At 41.2% G+C, this 17,233-nt stretch overlaps 1 protein-coding gene across 1 annotated transcript in view; it reads right to left on the reverse strand.

Annotated features, from left to right (window-relative positions):
* The window catches only part of POLR1A (RNA polymerase I subunit A), a 31,746-nt gene extending 14,575 nt beyond the window's left edge, over window positions 1-17,171 (reverse strand). The window contains exons 1-19 of the mRNA XM_009101397.4: window positions 17,031-17,171; window positions 16,355-16,559; window positions 13,781-13,930; window positions 13,581-13,688; window positions 12,406-12,491; window positions 12,194-12,303; window positions 10,547-10,633; window positions 9,794-9,896; window positions 9,179-9,338; window positions 8,065-8,238; window positions 7,478-7,600; window positions 6,047-6,274; window positions 4,601-4,855; window positions 4,083-4,274; window positions 3,497-3,640; window positions 2,867-3,050; window positions 1,489-1,571; window positions 1,218-1,376; window positions 794-892 (exon numbers count right to left, since the gene is read on the reverse strand). Of these exons, the coding sequence (XP_009099645.2) occupies window positions 794-892; window positions 1,218-1,376; window positions 1,489-1,571; window positions 2,867-3,050; window positions 3,497-3,640; window positions 4,083-4,274; window positions 4,601-4,855; window positions 6,047-6,274; window positions 7,478-7,600; window positions 8,065-8,238; window positions 9,179-9,338; window positions 9,794-9,896; window positions 10,547-10,633; window positions 12,194-12,303; window positions 12,406-12,491; window positions 13,581-13,688; window positions 13,781-13,930; window positions 16,355-16,559; window positions 17,031-17,107 (2,727 nt within the window). The 5' untranslated portion in view covers window positions 17,108-17,171. The remainder of the gene's footprint in view (window positions 1-793; window positions 893-1,217; window positions 1,377-1,488; window positions 1,572-2,866; window positions 3,051-3,496; window positions 3,641-4,082; window positions 4,275-4,600; window positions 4,856-6,046; window positions 6,275-7,477; window positions 7,601-8,064; window positions 8,239-9,178; window positions 9,339-9,793; window positions 9,897-10,546; window positions 10,634-12,193; window positions 12,304-12,405; window positions 12,492-13,580; window positions 13,689-13,780; window positions 13,931-16,354; window positions 16,560-17,030) is intronic.
* Window positions 17,172-17,233: the final 62 nt, after the last annotated feature.

Below are 17,233 nucleotides of genomic sequence, written 5' to 3' on the forward strand. Positions count from 1 at the left end.
AAATACAGTAAAAAAAGTCAAATGTTCAGTAAATGCTCTGTAGCTCAATGTTGACTTGCTGATGAAATGTTCCAGCTACTGAGGGGCAGAAAAGGCATGGAGATCTCACCTGGTTTTTCAAAGTTATTCCAGTACCCTGACTCATCCCCAACATTACCTCAGCATCTCACTCTGTATACTTATTTTAACACAGAAATGTGAAACTAAAAATACTGTAGATATTTTTTAGGTCCCTACATTACCCTCACCACCTCTTAGCACTGTACTAAAAACAGAACAAAAACCTCAACCCAAAATGCTCTCTCTCTTTAGCTGTGGTCATTCTCTCCATTTTAGATGGCATTTTGATGGTGTCTCTTGCTTGGTGTCTTTGTTGCAAATGGTAAAATGAAAATGCATCCTTCACTTCTAGCAAAACCAAAGATTATGTTGTTCCTCTTCAGAAGCTGAAGAAGGAGAGGGTCAGTCTCCAACAGAGGCCAGGAGAAGTCAATTCTCCTAGAGTGGGCTTGTTTGTATAAACTGCAGCATTCCTTTTCAAAAGCAGCTCTGCTATTTCAATAAACCCTCATGCACTGAGGAGTGATTCAAAAATAGGTTATAATAAACACTGACTCTCTTCCATCACCCACTGAGGTCTTTATTACATTCTTCTAGCATTTTTCCATGCCAAAGTCCAGAATGAAACCTTGCTCTGGTATCAGATATCCCCACAAGAGCTTCTCAACAGCTTATATTCTAGGACACACCACATCAGCACACGTGGCTGCTAAGCATTTTCTGCTGGCATTACCTGCATTGTGTTTACAGTGGATCCTTTGGCTCCTGACTGTACCATCAACTGCAAATTGTTCTCTGGAAAGCTCCTGTGGAGACCAAGGGGCATGCAAACCTACAGAGTTGTGGGGGAGTGAACAAAACCAAACATTATTCATAAAACAATAAACCCAAGAAATTCCTGTGGAAGGCTTTAACAAAGTGAAACAATGAGCAATCACAAACATTCCTATTTATAATTTCAAAAGCATCTTGAATATTAAGCCATCTTCTCACTCAGGGAGGACAAGGCTGAGGAGGAGAGGCAGCATGTGGAGCCCCAAGCAGGGGACAGATGGAAAGCTTCAGCCTCCAGAAGAGTCAGGCACTGCTCATCCACATTAATTAACTTAATAAGAAAGTTAAACAAGATGAGTATGCACAGATTACTCAATGCCAACCTTGTTGACTTCATTGTTGTAATTGTTTACTTCCTCCTTGAATTTCATATCAACCATGTTAAAATCCCTCTGGTCTTTGCAGAGATGGGCATCCTGCCACTTCCCTTGGACCTCCTCACATGATGCTGTTTCTGGCAAATTAAGAGCAGCTCTAACAGCCTGAAAGTAAAATATAGGAATTTTTAGGTGTTAAGCAGGCATGATTGAGTAAGGCAGTATTTCAAAAATTTTGCATTATGGAAGAAAAAATAAATCTGCAAAACAGACTTACTCCAATACCACTCTGCCTTGACCTTTCAATGATTTTTTTTCTTTTGTGGTCTGCTTCACGTTTAACCAAAATATCTTCAATCCCTGTTAAAGAGGAGAGACAGAACACAATGGTCTAAACTGAAAAAAAATCAAGGAAAGAACCACATTTGGTGTCATGGATTTTGAGTGAAGAGCTGGGAAAGAAAGTCACAACTAAAGTTATAATGATGTTGGACTCAGGGCCTGCAGTTTGACAAGAAGAAAAAATTCTGAGTAGCTTCTGGCTCTTTAGAGAGCCAGAGAAGTTGTAAGCCATTAAAAAAAAATAAATAAAGAGCAACATCAGCTAAGCAGTAAGAGTGCAAAATCAGCTCTCTAATTTAAGGAGTCTTAACTTCAAGAGTGTCTAAAAAATCTAAAACTAATGCTTTATGGACCAGTTACATCAAACTGCTTTTTTCCTTCCACGCACATCAAACTTCCTATTAGTTAAACTTTTCACAATCTGGCATTTCTTAGCTTTTTTAAAAAAAAGATAAATTAAAAATACAGATCCTTAAGATGACAGGACCAGGGAACAGATTAAACACTGGAACCTGAACTCCTGTGAGCTGTTTGTGAGCAGTCCTGCCACAGACACTAAAATAGTCACTAAAATGGCTGTGCCAAAACACCAAATCCCAAACTCCTGCTCCAGTCTCACTTCTCTTCTGATGCTTTAACTGCCCAGTGGTCCCAGGCTTGTTATCTTTTCCTATCTAGCTTCAGCACCCTGGCTCTCAGCAGTCCTGTGAGGTAATCAGTCACCTTCCTCACTCCAAAAGATGCCCTCCCTTTTCCCTGACTCACAGCAGTCTGTTGGTTCCTCACTACTGCTGACTGCTCCATAATTCTAGTATGAATTTGAAAACCTCTAATGAAAGCTTTTCAAACTCATTTACCAAAAGTTTTATAGTAAAATGTGATGTGCAAGGCTTGATCACCGAGCCCTTAAAGTTCTTTCATCTTGTTTTGTCAGATGTTTTGCTTTCTAAGCAATAATTACTTTACAGAGAAGCAGAATTTTGTTTGATCTAAACAAAATTTCAACACAGGACATATTTAACGGTGCACACTTTGGCTAGGCAGGACAGCAAAGAGAAACTGTTGGATATACTCAAAAATTCTTTATGTTCTCTTTATGCTTAGAAGGCCAGGTATGCACCAACAAAAAAAAAAAAAAAACAAACCACAAAACAAGATCTAAAAAAAGGCTGGCAGCCTTAGCAGTGTGATCAAAAAAATCCCATTCAAGGGCAGTCTTAGAGAATTTAACTCACAGAATTAGCATGTATTATGCCCAACCATGGGTGGTTTAGACCTCAGGAGGTGCTGCAGGTACTGCTGCAGGCACTCACCCATGGTGAACCCCCTGTAGAGCTGCAGGTAAGCAGTGAAGAGGCGCCCCAGACACGTCAGCACTTTCCCACTGGTTTCACCCCCATAGATCTCATAGCAGCAGTGGACCAGCCCATAGGCAGAGCTGCCAAAGTGAGCTTTGTCCAGGACTCCACACAGTAATTCCCCATCTCTGATAATAACCTGGAAAATAAAACACAGCTTTGAATCAGGGAAACAGAAATTTTAATTGTACTATGACCTCGACAGGTTTTTCTGTGTAATCTATGTGAAAACTGGTTTAAGTTTAAAAAGCTTACATGTTGGTGAATGGCTAAATGTGGTCAAATGATCTGTACTTTCAGAATTTATAGCAGAAATGAAACCTCTATCACCACCTGCATTTTTCTATAAAGTCTGACAATGAAGACCCATGGTCTAACAAAACCAGATGGAATCTACCTAAGTCAGGACCACAGAGAATTTTTCTGACTCCCAGGCCTATCCCTCAATCAGCCACTTCTGGCAGCAACTGTTGCCAAATATCTGCTTCTAACTTTGTCATCTGCCTTGTTCCCTTCCCATTCCTTTACTGTACATACAATTTTAATAGAACACAGCCCAGCCCAACCCCCAGAGCTGCTGCATACCTGAGATTCACACATTGAATCAAGATTCAGACATCCTTTTGCAGGTGCCTTTACCCAGGCTCTCCCACCAATTTTTGCTTTCCCAGTCAAGTTCAGTGAAGCATGGTTGTCTGGAATGATGTTTATTAACAATGTGGAAACAACCTATAAAGAAGCAGGATGAGGGGCAGGAATTATTTTTCTTTTTGCATAATCACTTGTCAACATTAAAAAATCTGGCATGAATGAGTAAAGCAATGTCCCTGCATGTATCCTTTCCACTGACAGCAAAGTTTTGAAAGCTTGGAAATCTCATAGGGCAGAAATATTCTTCTGCTACTCTACCCTCTGAAGGATCAGTGAGTTGAGACACATGATTATTCAGAAATATAAAGCAGCAAAGATTTTTCCAATACTTAGATATTAAAAAAAAAAAAATTAAAAAAAGCTCTCTGTTGGCTTTTACAGCTCAGAAACACACACCAAAACCTACATGGTGTTAATGGGATCTGGCTTTCCAAACACCCTTAACAGCACTGGTTTACTATTAGCATTCTGCTTACTTTAGAACCACCAGCATTCTTTAACCCAGTAAATGATAAACTACCTGCTTTCCTGTCCATAATCGCTGTGGCTTCATGATGGCTGGAGGAAAGATTTTAATTCTTCCCTTTTTGTCTGTCAGCCCTCGGTACACCAGCTCCATGTACTGCTCTCTGGTGAAAAAGCAGCCCCGCAGTGTCATGCTGACTCCAGAAATCATGTGGTCCTGGATCAAGCCAGGAAGTGGCTTCCCATCCTAAAGAGGGAACAAGAAAAAGGTGGTGGTGGGATTAATACGTTGTGTGCCTCCAGCTCCCAAAATTATTCCCTCTGGATAAAAGCACTTAAGTAATTTGTAAAGAACTCATTACAGCACAACTCTCTACTGAATCTCTTCTGGACACTGCCACTCAAAGGAACAAGATTGTCTGGATGTGCTGGGTCTTCTTTAGAGGAACAGAACACAGAAATAAACCTCAGAAGTAAGTAAACAGACTTTAAAAAATTATCCTATTTATCATTAGACAAAATAAACGAAAGCGATTGCATCTAGAAATAAATTTATCTGGCGGTTCTACTTGCCTTTGGCACCAGGTACTGTTTGTCAGTGATGGCTAAGGTGTAGGCCTCTGCTCTGCCCAGCTCACTCTGTGGGAAGTGGGCATTCATTTCGTCCCCATCGAAGTCAGCATTGTAAGCCTTGCAGTTGGCGTAGTGCAGCCTCAGCACCTTCTCGCCGGGCAGGATGCGGGCGCGGTGAGCCTGGATGGAGGGTCTGTGCAGCGTGGGCTGCCGGTTCAGCAGCAGCACATCCCCGTTCCTGATGTGCCGACACACCTGCCACAGAGATTGGGGGCTGCCACAAGTGCCTAAAAAGGACTGGTTGATCTTTAAACACACACACAGATCCACAGAATCACAGAATAATGAGGGTGGAAGAGACCTCTAAGATCATCGAGTCCAACCTCACACCTCAACCAGACTATAGCACCATGGCCAGTCTTTTTTTAAACACATCCAGAGATTGTGATTCTACCACCTCCATGGGAAGAGCATTCCAGTACTTTATTATTCTTTTGGTAAAATATATTTTCCTAATATCCAACCTGTACCTTCCCTGACGTAGCTTGAGACTGTGTCCTCCAAAACATCTTTCTGGTATTTGTGCTCTGTGTAAAACTCAGAGAGAATCAAGATGGTTTGCCCCTGAACACCCTTGGCTCTCCACCAAACAACTATTCCCCAAATACTCCTCCAAACCACAGTGATCAAAACAATCAGCTCTTCATCCAAATCCCACTGGGCTAAACTGATACCTCCCACAATATACCCAGCCCTGGACACCCTAGACTAAGGTAGTAATTTGACCCAGTAGCTGAAGCAGAGGCCAGGAATCTCTTAATTTCAACTTTGAGTACAACACAATAGATCCTTATCTAGAACAGAGTCTCTCAGAACAGTCTCATTTTAATTTTTCTTTTAGTAACATCCATATACCCACTTAAGTGATTACCAAGAAGAGTATGGTAAGTTGCTTGTACAATCTAAACACTGTTATGTTTAACTCTGTGACAGGTTCTGAAAGAACTGACATCACAGAAATACTCAGACTTAAATTTCAAATCTCTGCTAAGCCTTTATGAGAGACAAGGTAATACACAACAATGTGAAAACCCTATTAAACACCAAAAGTTTTGCCCTAGCAGCTAAATAGGGCTTTTCCAACTCTTGCAAGGGAAGGAAAAACAGTTAAGTTTCAAAGGTTGATTAAACTGTAGCACAGAGGAAAAACAACTGACATAGAATCAATTAGGTTGGAAAAGACCTCTAAGATCATGGAGCCCAACTAAGCCAGCACTGCCAAAGCCACCACTGAGAATACTCAGCATCTTGGCACGATGAATGCCACACACTGTGTATTAGAAGAAAGTAAAGGAAGGAAAAATGGGGTTTAGAATTTGAAGAAGTACCATGTTTTTATTCCTACCCCGTGAACCAGAGATGGAGGAGGGCTCTGACCATACTCACAATCTTCAGGCCTGTCTGGGGTGCCCCTGAGGAGGGGGTAAGGAGCTGCTTGGCGATGGCCTCGCGCTGGGTCAGGCTGGTGGCGCTCAGCACCGTGCGAGACCCGTCCTCGTTGATGACCATGGAGGCCCCAGGGTGCACCTTGGGGCCATTGATGACAGCCTGCCTCAGCTCTTTGACATTCCAGGGAGTGACTGGCTGAGGGTAGGTCAGTTTGGTGGCAAATACCTAGACAGGAAGGAGAAGAGGAGAGAAATAACATGTTGTTCAATTTTGGCTTAAAACTCTAAAAGCCACTGATAAAACAGTATCAAAAATTAAGTAGCATAATGAAAGAATTACTTTAAGCTCTTGGATGCATCTCCTCCTCAGTCTACTCTAGTGCCAAATAAATACATTTCTGTTTTAAAATCCTCTACCATAAGAATAGAAACAATGTCCCTTTTACAATTTTCTACTGTGGTATAAAACTCAATTAGCAATTTCAGAAAGCAATCAGGAATTTAGATTCTGCAAATAAGCCAACAAATACAGAGAAAAAGCACATTATCATCAGGTTCACTCTTTTCTGCAAAGATGAGATAATGGAAAACTCAAATTCAGGCTTGGTGTCATCTCTGTGTAGCTAAAAATCCTTAAGGATTGTTGAAGCTGGTGACATTAACACAGCCTCCTCTTAAGACTACTGTGTGGAAACCTACAGCATTCTAGAGAGCAGTGTAGGTGTATCACTTGGTGAGAAATTTAGGTTTTGGGATTTTTAGTATGTTGTGGATGGAAGCAAGATGGAGGGCACAGGGTGTCATCCTGGGTTTCTTCTTCATAGGTTTAGGTGACGTTTTGTAATTGGACAGAAAAGTCTGCATTGTGGGCTTCCAGGGATCAGTTATTAAAAGGAAAATAATCCAGGTGTCAGTTCTTAATTGGACAGTTTAGTCTTAAAATACCTTGTAACCAGAGATTGTTGGCCATTTTGTGCCTTCTAATGAAAGGCTGCAGAACTCACAGCAGTGAGACTGTTTCACTGATAAAATAATAAACACCTGAGTCTGAACATGAAACTACTGTCTCAAGTGCCTAAAATCCAGACCCAGAGAAACCAACAACAGGGACCCCAGCACTGCAATGCCTCAAAAATACCTTGTACAAAGACCATAGGAGGAACAGGATCTATTTCCAAAGTTTGCACCAATTCCTAATCCCACAAAGCAAGTACAGCTTTTTCTTATTTTTTTTTAACTCCCCTTTCTCAGATGTGCTGTTCTCATTTTGTAACAGTAAGAATTTCCTGCTCTTCAATGTTCTCCCTTATTAACACTGGGCAGGAAACAGTTCAGATGAGTCAGAAACCCTCAAGATTTTAAACTGCTACCAAATTGCCAGCAGTGCAGCCCAGGACACAGGAGGACACAGTCCTTTATTCATGCTCACCATGGGGATGCCAATCTCGTTGGTCCCAATGTACATGTCGGGGCAAATGACGGACCGAGCAGCGAAATCCACGCGCTTCCCCATCATGTGCTTGCGGAACAGCCCTTCCTTCTTCTCCAACAGCTTGGGAAACAGAAGATGACAATTAAAACCTGCAAGTATGTGCCAGCCTGCTCTTCTAAGTTCTTCTAAGCCTTCTGATGTTTACATTTTTGTAATGGAGTTTCTCACACACTTTTCATGTAAATAATGATTGTTTTATATTCCTTTCTGGAGGAGGAGAGAATTGATGGACTGTTGGTTTTGACCAGTGTGGCTGGAGAGGTGGCAGTTTCATCCTCCAATCCATGGTTACTTTTGAAAGTCTATAAATATTGGAGTTTGGAAATAAACTGCCCTCTTTCACCTTTGGCATCCCAGCTTGTGTGTGTCATTCATTTCATGTCTTATTGCGACAAGTATGGAAAACCAGATGGATTCTTGCAATGATGAGTGGCATGAAAATGCCCATATACTAACCACAAATAGTTCATTTTTCTTACTCCATCAGCTTCTCTTTTTTAATTAAGACTCTAGCTGCTACCCACCTGACGAATACCAGGGTATTTTTCTGTTATCAGCTTGTCCATGTCACTATCAAACACAATGTTGACATGGCTCTGGAGACGTATCCAGGTGTTGTACAGCTTATCTGCAATGCTCTGTCCTGGAATTGTTGTCAGCACAGAACGGTCCAGAGGTTCAGCATCCTCTCCTGTCTCCTGCAAAAACAGAAATTAGAAACTTGGACATAACAAAAAATATCTTCTATTTACTAAGTTGAGGTTATAGTATTAATTAAGTATTAAATATAGCAAAAGAAACAGTCACCATTATTTTGCACTGGTAGTCAGTCCATGTTAGGAATCACTGTAACTAGAAAATCCTACTCTTAGATAAAAATAATGTAAATCCATGAGTTTTTATCACTTACATCTCTTTGTTTTCAGTCTAAAAGCCACTAAACCAGTCACATCCAAAACTCATTGACCTCCTGTCAAATGTTTTAAGAACAGATCTCCATCTAGTGGCTGCATTGTGAGTAACTAACAGTGGTTCCAAAATGCTTTACACTGCAGATGTAAATCAAGTTCCCCTGAAACTGAGCCCAGTGTCAAAGACCCCTCAATGATACAACTGATGAACAAATAAGGAATGAGGCAAGCTGACATACACTATTATTTACATGATACAACCATGTGAACTGTCAGAAGCAGAAAAATATTGTTACTAACTAAATTATTTGTGAAGTTTTGCATCCTACTTAAGACATCAGCTGTCAAAAAATAAACACAATCACAATTGGCTCCACTAGGCTTAGAAGCTGAAGTGTCTTTTTCCCCCTCTTTTCATGTGTTGAGATGCTGGCAAAGTTTAACAGTGAACTGTTTGTCCTATACATATTTAATTCTCTAGAAACAAGAGCCCGTTATGTCTCACATACAAAAATCCATGGCTAAGAGAATCTGAGCAAAATATTTTTTCCCTCTGCACCAGGTAGAAAAGAGCAGAGGGAAAAAACCAAACAAGGTATGGACCATCTCCATCAGCAGATATTCCAAGAGGCAAAAACTGTTACAGGAACAGCTTAAACAGGAGCCTTCCTGAACTCAACCCACCCATCCAAAAAAAGCAAAGAATAAGACAACCAGCAACTCTTACTGTTTGAATTTCTTCTGTGATCTTTATTGGCTGACACTGTTCTTTGGCCATGAAAACCAAGAGCTTCCTTATCAGTTGGGCATCCTTCATCACAGCCTGCAAGTTCACAGTCTGCCCATTTGTGAACAAGCGATCTCCGAGGCGATTCACAGGACGGTACCTACAGAAAATCAAAATCACTTCAGAGGATTAAAGCCACTCAAAAGCAGCAGGATAAACCTCAAACATCCTAAGCTAAATCTTCAGTGCATGGAAAATAATCCAGGCTAACAGTGGGCATTTAAAAATTCATATATTCTACAGGGACAGTCATAAAAGATGAATGATCATTAACAAGAAATTCTATCAGTACCATGCAGTTATAATATTCTATAATAATTTAAAATACTAATACTAAAATATATTTTTTCCATAATTACTATTTCAGTCTTCTAACAAACTCACTTGAAGTGACAACAGAACTTATCAATTACTAGTGTGATTTTTATTATTTAAACACTCCACTGACACTTAAGCAGACCAGTATCTGTACAACAGGAGATTGGATCTCCAACTCCTGCAAAGGATGCACAAAACCCTGTGATTTCTACAAGATTTTGGGGGGATAAATTTTACCTTGAAGGTGGAACCACAAGCAGGTCTAGAAAAAACATGTCTGGACTGAATTCTGAACTCTCATGGGGATCCATTCCAGGGAAGAGATAACGCAGAAAGAAACCTAAAAGGATACAAAAGAAATATAAACTCACTCTCATTGTTATTGTTTGGAAATCCAAACCCCAAGATGCACTTGGTGAAGCAAGTCAAAAGATATGCTAAGTTAACACTATTGAGCCTGTTTAAAATAAAAACATTCAAACACAGTTCAGAAAGAAGTGCCACTCTTTGTTTTTGTCACATATGTGTTATTTTAGAAACAACTTTGGACAGAAATATAGATTATAGCAAATGGAGAAAGCAAAACTAGAGGAAGAAAGGTTCCAGCAACTGACTGATGCACAAAACTGCTTTGGTTTCTCCTGGCAAGTGCAGACAGATTCAGTACAGGCAACCCAAAGAAGAGGCTGATAAATCCATTCTCAGTCTTTAACCCCACTTCCTGTGGGGTGCAGCACCACAGGAAATTCACAGTCTCTGCAAACAACTGTTGTGATTTGTGGGGAGCCACAATTTGAGAATAAATGATCAAAGTGTTATTTGAATCCAGGTCTCTGCATTCACTGGCTGCCAGTCCTCCTGTCACAAAGGAGCCAGAAGCCTCTAAGGCAAAAGGCAAATATTTGACAAGGAGTTCATACTGGAGGATTTGCAGATTTGTCCAGTAAGTGGTACAGAAAATAAAGTCACGCTGCTCTTCACAACCATTACCTTCATTCTTCCACAGAGCCAGGATGTATTCCTTGGCAGTCATTGGTGTCAGGTATCCTCTCTTCCCTAACTGGCTTTCATCAATACCTGAAAAGTAAAAAATAAAATTAAAATAAAATATTTATTTTAAAAAAAAAAAAATCAAGACATTACTCTGAAAGGTTTTGTTGTTGTCTTTTTGGTTTTTTTTTCTTACAGTGGTGCTTCCAGCTCAGAAAAGGAATGGAAATACAAAATATACATACAAAACATACTGGCTGACATCTACATCAAAATGATCATTTCAATGTTTGCTTTGGGAATATGAAATTAAGTAAAAATGAAACCATCTCTGTGACTAGTGGATATGAATATAAGTAACAGAAATAAAACTCCACTCTAACATCTAAAGTTTATGCTTTTTTGAGTTATAGTGAGCTGGAACCTTTCTTCAAATGATCTCACCCCTAACCAAAACACAAATCAAGTCTCAGCCCACAGCTGGGGAAGCTTTCAGTGGGGTTCAGGTACTATCAGGGAGGTATCAAGGTTCCCATGAAATACTCAACTGAAGGAGACAAAAGCACCATCCCTATTATAGGTGAGAGTCTGGGCTACCTCTGCTTTGGAGAGGAAGGAAAACACATGGTTTTGCTACTAAAAAGCAAAAAGATGAATTATTTTCAAAACAAAGCCAGAGATTTTAGCTCTCAATTTCCACAACTCGAAGAAAGGCAATTCTCTCACAACCTCAGAAACTTTCCAATTATTCTTCTCCTGGCTTAGGTCCAGAAATGCAGACTTTTGCACACTTGAAGTTCAATTCTCCATTCACCTAGAAAACCTTTCCATCCCTCAAACAGAAATGCATCAATGCCAAGGTTAAAGGTGCTCCCTTTTGGGAGTTAACCATGCACAGGCTATGCACAATGTACCTAACTGTGTCATCCATCTCAGTTCAGAACATAGAATACTTCCCATTTTGCTTCTTCAGCCACAGCTCCAGAGATTTAATCTGATATTTAAATCAAAGAGTAGCAAACAAAATAAACTCTCTATGGAAGCCTTTCCTAAGGGCTAAATAACACACGTAAATGTCTGCTTCAATTCTGTTTCATTGTGTAAAGGATCAAGGATATGAGAAGAAAAAGGAGACTTAAAAGGAGATTTGGTTCAAACAATAGGTTAATTAATCCCGGAAAGTGCCACCTACTTTCTTTCTTGTCTTTTACTCTTTAAGAGGAAATTCACTCACAAGAGTTAGGATTATGTGATTTTCTTTCTGAAGTTGGTCATCTTCCTCCTAATTTTACCTGCAGTTGCTCTGTTTAAAAAATCCAGCAGAAAATCAACTACCTGCCAAAAATTAAGTGCCCCAAAACCACCCTAAAGTTGACAAAGATTATGCTGTTGTACTTCTTTTCCTGATATAGAGACACTTGAAGCTGCAAAAGAACAAGAGGCTCTCAAGCAGAAATTTAATGGAACTGGGCTCTCTCTGACTCCCAAGCTTACTGGTTTAGTTATAATCAGTATTTTTTATAAAATATAATCAGTATTTTTTATACTGTGCACGAGTTCCAAGTGCACAGTCACTGCTAAGAATCTGTGCCCCTTAAATGCAGGGAAAAAGTGCCAACATATTTGAGTAGGAGACAAATATTTCACCTGCTGTTTCATCCAGAATGCCTTCCTCTCCTAACTTATGGTACACTGAAGAAGGATAGGTGACTGTCAGCTTGCTGTTGTGCTCCTTTCGCACCAGTGATCTCCTGGACCTTAAAGGGAAAAAAACCCAAACAGGACAGGCAGTTAAAGGTTAATATAAACACAGCATTTAACTGTGCCAGAAACCAGCTTCCTCATGTAGTTAAACTTACTTGCAGTTTGGGCATTTCTTTGAAGCCATGTGTGCTTTCCAGAACTGTGATATCAGTTTATTTCTACACTCACAAACATTTTTGACCTGTTAAAGGAAAAAAAACCCCAAAACTTAAAAATAATGAATATAATAAAAATAAATTAAAACATGTTATGTGAAGAATTCACTAAACATTACACAGTTAACATTACAACATGAACATTATTAGTATCAATGCACACACATCCATGTACTCATTAATTCATGCCTTGTTCTGTAGTGCTCTTTCATCATCTTCCCATCTGCTGGAGGCATACATCCCTCAGTGCTCTCTGTGCTCCTTTTTCAATTTATTCCATAAAGTCTTTCATTTTCAAGTCAGTACTGGAATTTAAAGCTTTTCTTCTCATTTAAGTATAAAAATGACAAAACCCACTTCTTTTGAAAGCCCATGAATGTATGGTTTACAAAGTGCTTAAGCTTAGTTTTAAAACAAGTGATCAAGGAATTAAAACTGGCTTGTAAACAAATCTGCTGAATGATCTAAGATTATAAGTATCTTCTTCACTCACCTTTACTAACCATGCACATTAAACTACATTTAAAAGGAAATTAGAACTCAATTACACAAGTCTTCCTAAAAATGGCAGTGTAATTAATTCTGCAAGTTTGCTGGATGCATGAGTTCTCAAAATGTGCTCTGCAGCTCAAAACAGTCAGAGCATCAGACAGAGAAGTATCAACATCTGTAGGTGGTGTACTAACAGCAGTATCAGATTTTAATATGGCATTTACACCATCAGAACATGTCCCTACACAGACATTTCCCTGTTTTCCAGAAATTCAACAGTTACACTAATGGGAAATAAAATCCTTTTAAAGTTTAATTTCAGACATTTCCCTCAAAAAGCCCTCTAAACATAACACAGTTCAGAACTGGACAAAACCCAGCACCTACAAAGACAGGCTTTGTTCTGCACATCACTCTTTAAGAGGATAAAGCCCAGGATCTCAGGAGAAGCACTGCCTGTACTTACATTTGGGAGCTTTGTAACATTTCCTGTATGTGGCAATTCAACTCTTCCTCAATTTCAAAATTCAGCACCTACACAAATCCTACACCTGCATGTTCTGCACATCACTCTTTAAGAGGATAAAGCCCAAGATCTCAGGAGAAGCACTGCCTGTACTTACATTTGAGCACCTATCTCTTGTTTGGGAGCTTTGTAACATTTCCTGCACATGGCGATTCAACTCCTCCTCAATTTCTGAGCCCGTTGCATCTGCACACTGCTCTACAAACTACAAGGAACACAAGAAGAGAAATTGGCAGAGAGTTTTATAGCTGTGAGACCACCAAGTCCAAAAGGGATGGAGCATCACACAGTACTTGCCTTGTTCAGAATGATTTCGAGGTCATGGACAGCATGGAGCAGCCCTTTCTGCAGCACCTTCAGCTGGCTCAGCAGCAGGTGAACCACGGCTCGGGGACATGTCAGCATGTGGCAATTCAAACAGGACCCTCGGATCAAAAGGTACAGTTTCTGCAAAGGAAAGGGGAAGGAAAGGTTATCCTGGCAGATGTACTAGCTTGCACAGTAAGCAAGTAAATGCAATTGTTTGGATTTAAAGAGAGTGCTTCTATGTCACCATCATATCTTCCGAAAAATCCCTCTGCCAGGATTTCTCCTCCTGGGAAACAGAGAAGCCTCAGAGAAAAAGGAAAACAATAATATCTCATGTGCTCCTGTTGTGTTTTGCTGCTTTGGGATGTGGTTTGGAGATTGTCTATCCAACAGGTGGATGTCTGATTGGTTTCATGTGAATTGTGTTAACTTAATGACCAATCATGGTCAGGCTGGGTCAGACTGAGGAGAGGATCATGAGTTTTTCATTAGCATCTTGTTAAACCTTTTGTAAGTATCCTTTCTCTATTATTTACTATACTATACTATACTATACTATACTATACTATACTATACTATACTATACTATAAAAATATATTAGCCTTCTAAGAACATGGAGTCAGATTGATCTTTCCTCCCCACGACAGGGGATCCCAAAAATACCATAGTACTATAATGGGGAAATTAGATTAATGGTTAATTTTAATCATAAAGAATTTGCTTGAAAAAAAAATTATTTCAACGAAACTCATGTGCAAGGCATGATCTGTAGATAAACTCTCTGCAGGCTGTCTACTATTAATGCAGGGTGACCCCAAGGTAGGGAATAATGTGCATTGACTCCATCATTCATAAGGCTGAACAATTGATTTATTAAGCTATACCATATTACACTAATACTATACTAAATTACATACTAAAGAGACACTACACTAAAGAAGACTAAAGAAAAACCTGTCACTGTCTGAGACAGACAGGACACAGCTTTGACCCAACTGGCCAAGGAATCAAAACAACCTTCACCACTGTCCAATGAACAAATCCCTTTGGGTGAACAATCTCCATAACACATTCCACATGTGCAAAACAGGAGCAGTAAGCAGAGAGAAGAATTGTTTTCTCTTCTCTGAGCTTCTCACTGTCTTCCCCAGGAAAGATCCTGGGAGAGAGTTGTGCCTGCTGCTCTCTGTGAAGGGAGATGTGGCCACAGGCTACAGGACAGACACATGAAACACCTGTGGTATCTACAGCAGCTCTGGGACACAGGCTGCTCTTACACAGCACCTGCCTGCTCACCCCACAGAGGAAAATGTGGAACCCAAGCCCCCACACTGTAAAATGAAATATCCTGGTCTCAATCCTACAAGATCCTTCACACAATCACGTTTTCCTCGAGGTCTGGGAAATTATCAGTGAGTTTTTTTATTTAACACAGCTCTGTGTTATTATTTAACACAGTTCTCTCACTGCCCCTGTGGTCTGAAGGCTGGGAATTACTGCAGCAGGATTTTAATCCTTGGTCAATACAGTTATTTGACTCAAAGCTGAAACAAGGCTAAAAGTGGTTACTTCATCTAACTTTGGTCACTCGAAAGTGAGGTTTTGACTCTCAATTAGTAGCCTGTGCAAAAGGCAGCTACTGCAAATGGTGGGATCAGCACCTCAGGAGGAAGATTCATCCCAGATCAGGTTTGTTAAAAACTGGAAAAGTAGACAGCTGTTCATGTGAAATAATTGTTTAAAGGAAATTATATTTTTTACTGTGCTATTAATTTAATTAAAGCACGACATCCTGCAGTCAGTCACTTCAGGATGAATATCCCCCCTCACCTGCCTGTCAACATTGAGTAAAACAACAGTTACAACAAAGTGCATACTTTTCAAAAGGCCTATTTGTATTGAACTGTTGTGACACAACAAAGCTCTTCTACTACATCTGCTGTTATTACACTTAAAAGAGAAAGCAGGTCTTGGCACCTTTACTGTTTCCAAGGACTGCAACCACACAGAATCACAGAGTAATGAGGTTGGAAGAGACCTCTATGATCATCAAGTCCAACCTGTGCCCTCACACCTCAACCAGACTATAGCACCAAGTGCCATGGCCAGTCTTTTTTTAAACACATCCAGAGATGGTGATTCTACCACCTCCCTGGGAAGAGCATTCCAGTACTTTATTATTCTTTTGGTGAAAAATGTTTTCCTAATATCCAACCTCTACCTTCCCTGATGTAGCTGGAGGCTGTGCCCTCTTGTTCTGTCAGTGCTGCCCGGTAGAAGAGACCACCCCCACCTGTCTACAATCTCCCTTCAGGAAGGTGTAGAGAGCAACAAGGTCACCTCTAAGCCTCCTTTTCTCCAGGCTAAACAGCCCCAGCTCCTTCAAATGTTCCTCACAGGGTTTGTGTTCCCAGCCCCTCATCAGCCTTGCTGCCCTCCCCTGGACACGCTCAAGTATCTCAACATCCTCCCTAAACTGAGGGACCAGAACTGGACACATGACAGCTGGGGCACCACCAGCCCTTTCCCCAGCAATAATTCAGTACATATATAATACATACATCGAAGAACAGGGGGTTGTAGACGGGCAGAGGCAGCTCTATGTGGCCAAAGTGTCCGGGGCAGTTGCTGAAGTTCTGCATGCAGGTGGCACACACTTCCCGGGAGTCCGGGGGCCCCAGGGCCAGGTCGTAGAGCCCGTTCACAGCAGGATTGCCCACATTGTCCAGGTACTGAGGGTTGGTTATGGGCTTCACACTCAGCTTCCTGGAGGTCAAAGGAAAGAGTGAAAATCAGCAGCAGGAAACAGGAATATGACATGCACTTGAATGGTACAACTAGCATGGGCGTTTAGTAGTCGTGTGATCTTCTCAATTGATTAAACTATCTTTCTGAGAGCACCTTGCGAATGCAATGGAACTTGTGTATCACTGATTTCATGATACAATGAGCAAAATCATTAATATAGCAGGTCATATTTCTTTTACATTACTAGCTACTCTACTAAGAAATCACATAATTTTGTCAGTGTGTCCCCTCGAACGGTGCGAGATTTTGTATAAAATTCGGCTGCTGCCATCCCGGCGGCTGGGCCACGGCCCAGCCAGACTACATGTCCCAGCATGCCGCGCGCCATAGCCCGCCGCAACCCTCTGGCGCCCTGCCGCGGGGCACGCTGGGACTCGTAGTGCCCAGCAGCACCAGCACATCTCGGGAAGCGCGCACATGGAGCCTCACCTGATCTCCTCGGCCGTGTACATCCCGAAGGACACCCCAACCAGCCGCCGCCACGGCACCACTTTGGGCGGCCTCATGGCGAACGAGCAACTCTTTCCCGGCCGACAGCGGCTCCCGCTCTCCCGCTGGAAGCGCCGCGCCACGGGCAGCACCACGCGGTCCGGACGGCGGGGGAGGCGGGGCCGGACGGTACCACCGCCGCG

Source organism: Serinus canaria, chromosome 4 (assembly GCF_022539315.1).
Source record: "Serinus canaria isolate serCan28SL12 chromosome 4, serCan2020, whole genome shotgun sequence".
NCBI classification, from domain to species: Eukaryota; Metazoa; Chordata; class Aves; order Passeriformes; family Fringillidae; genus Serinus; species Serinus canaria.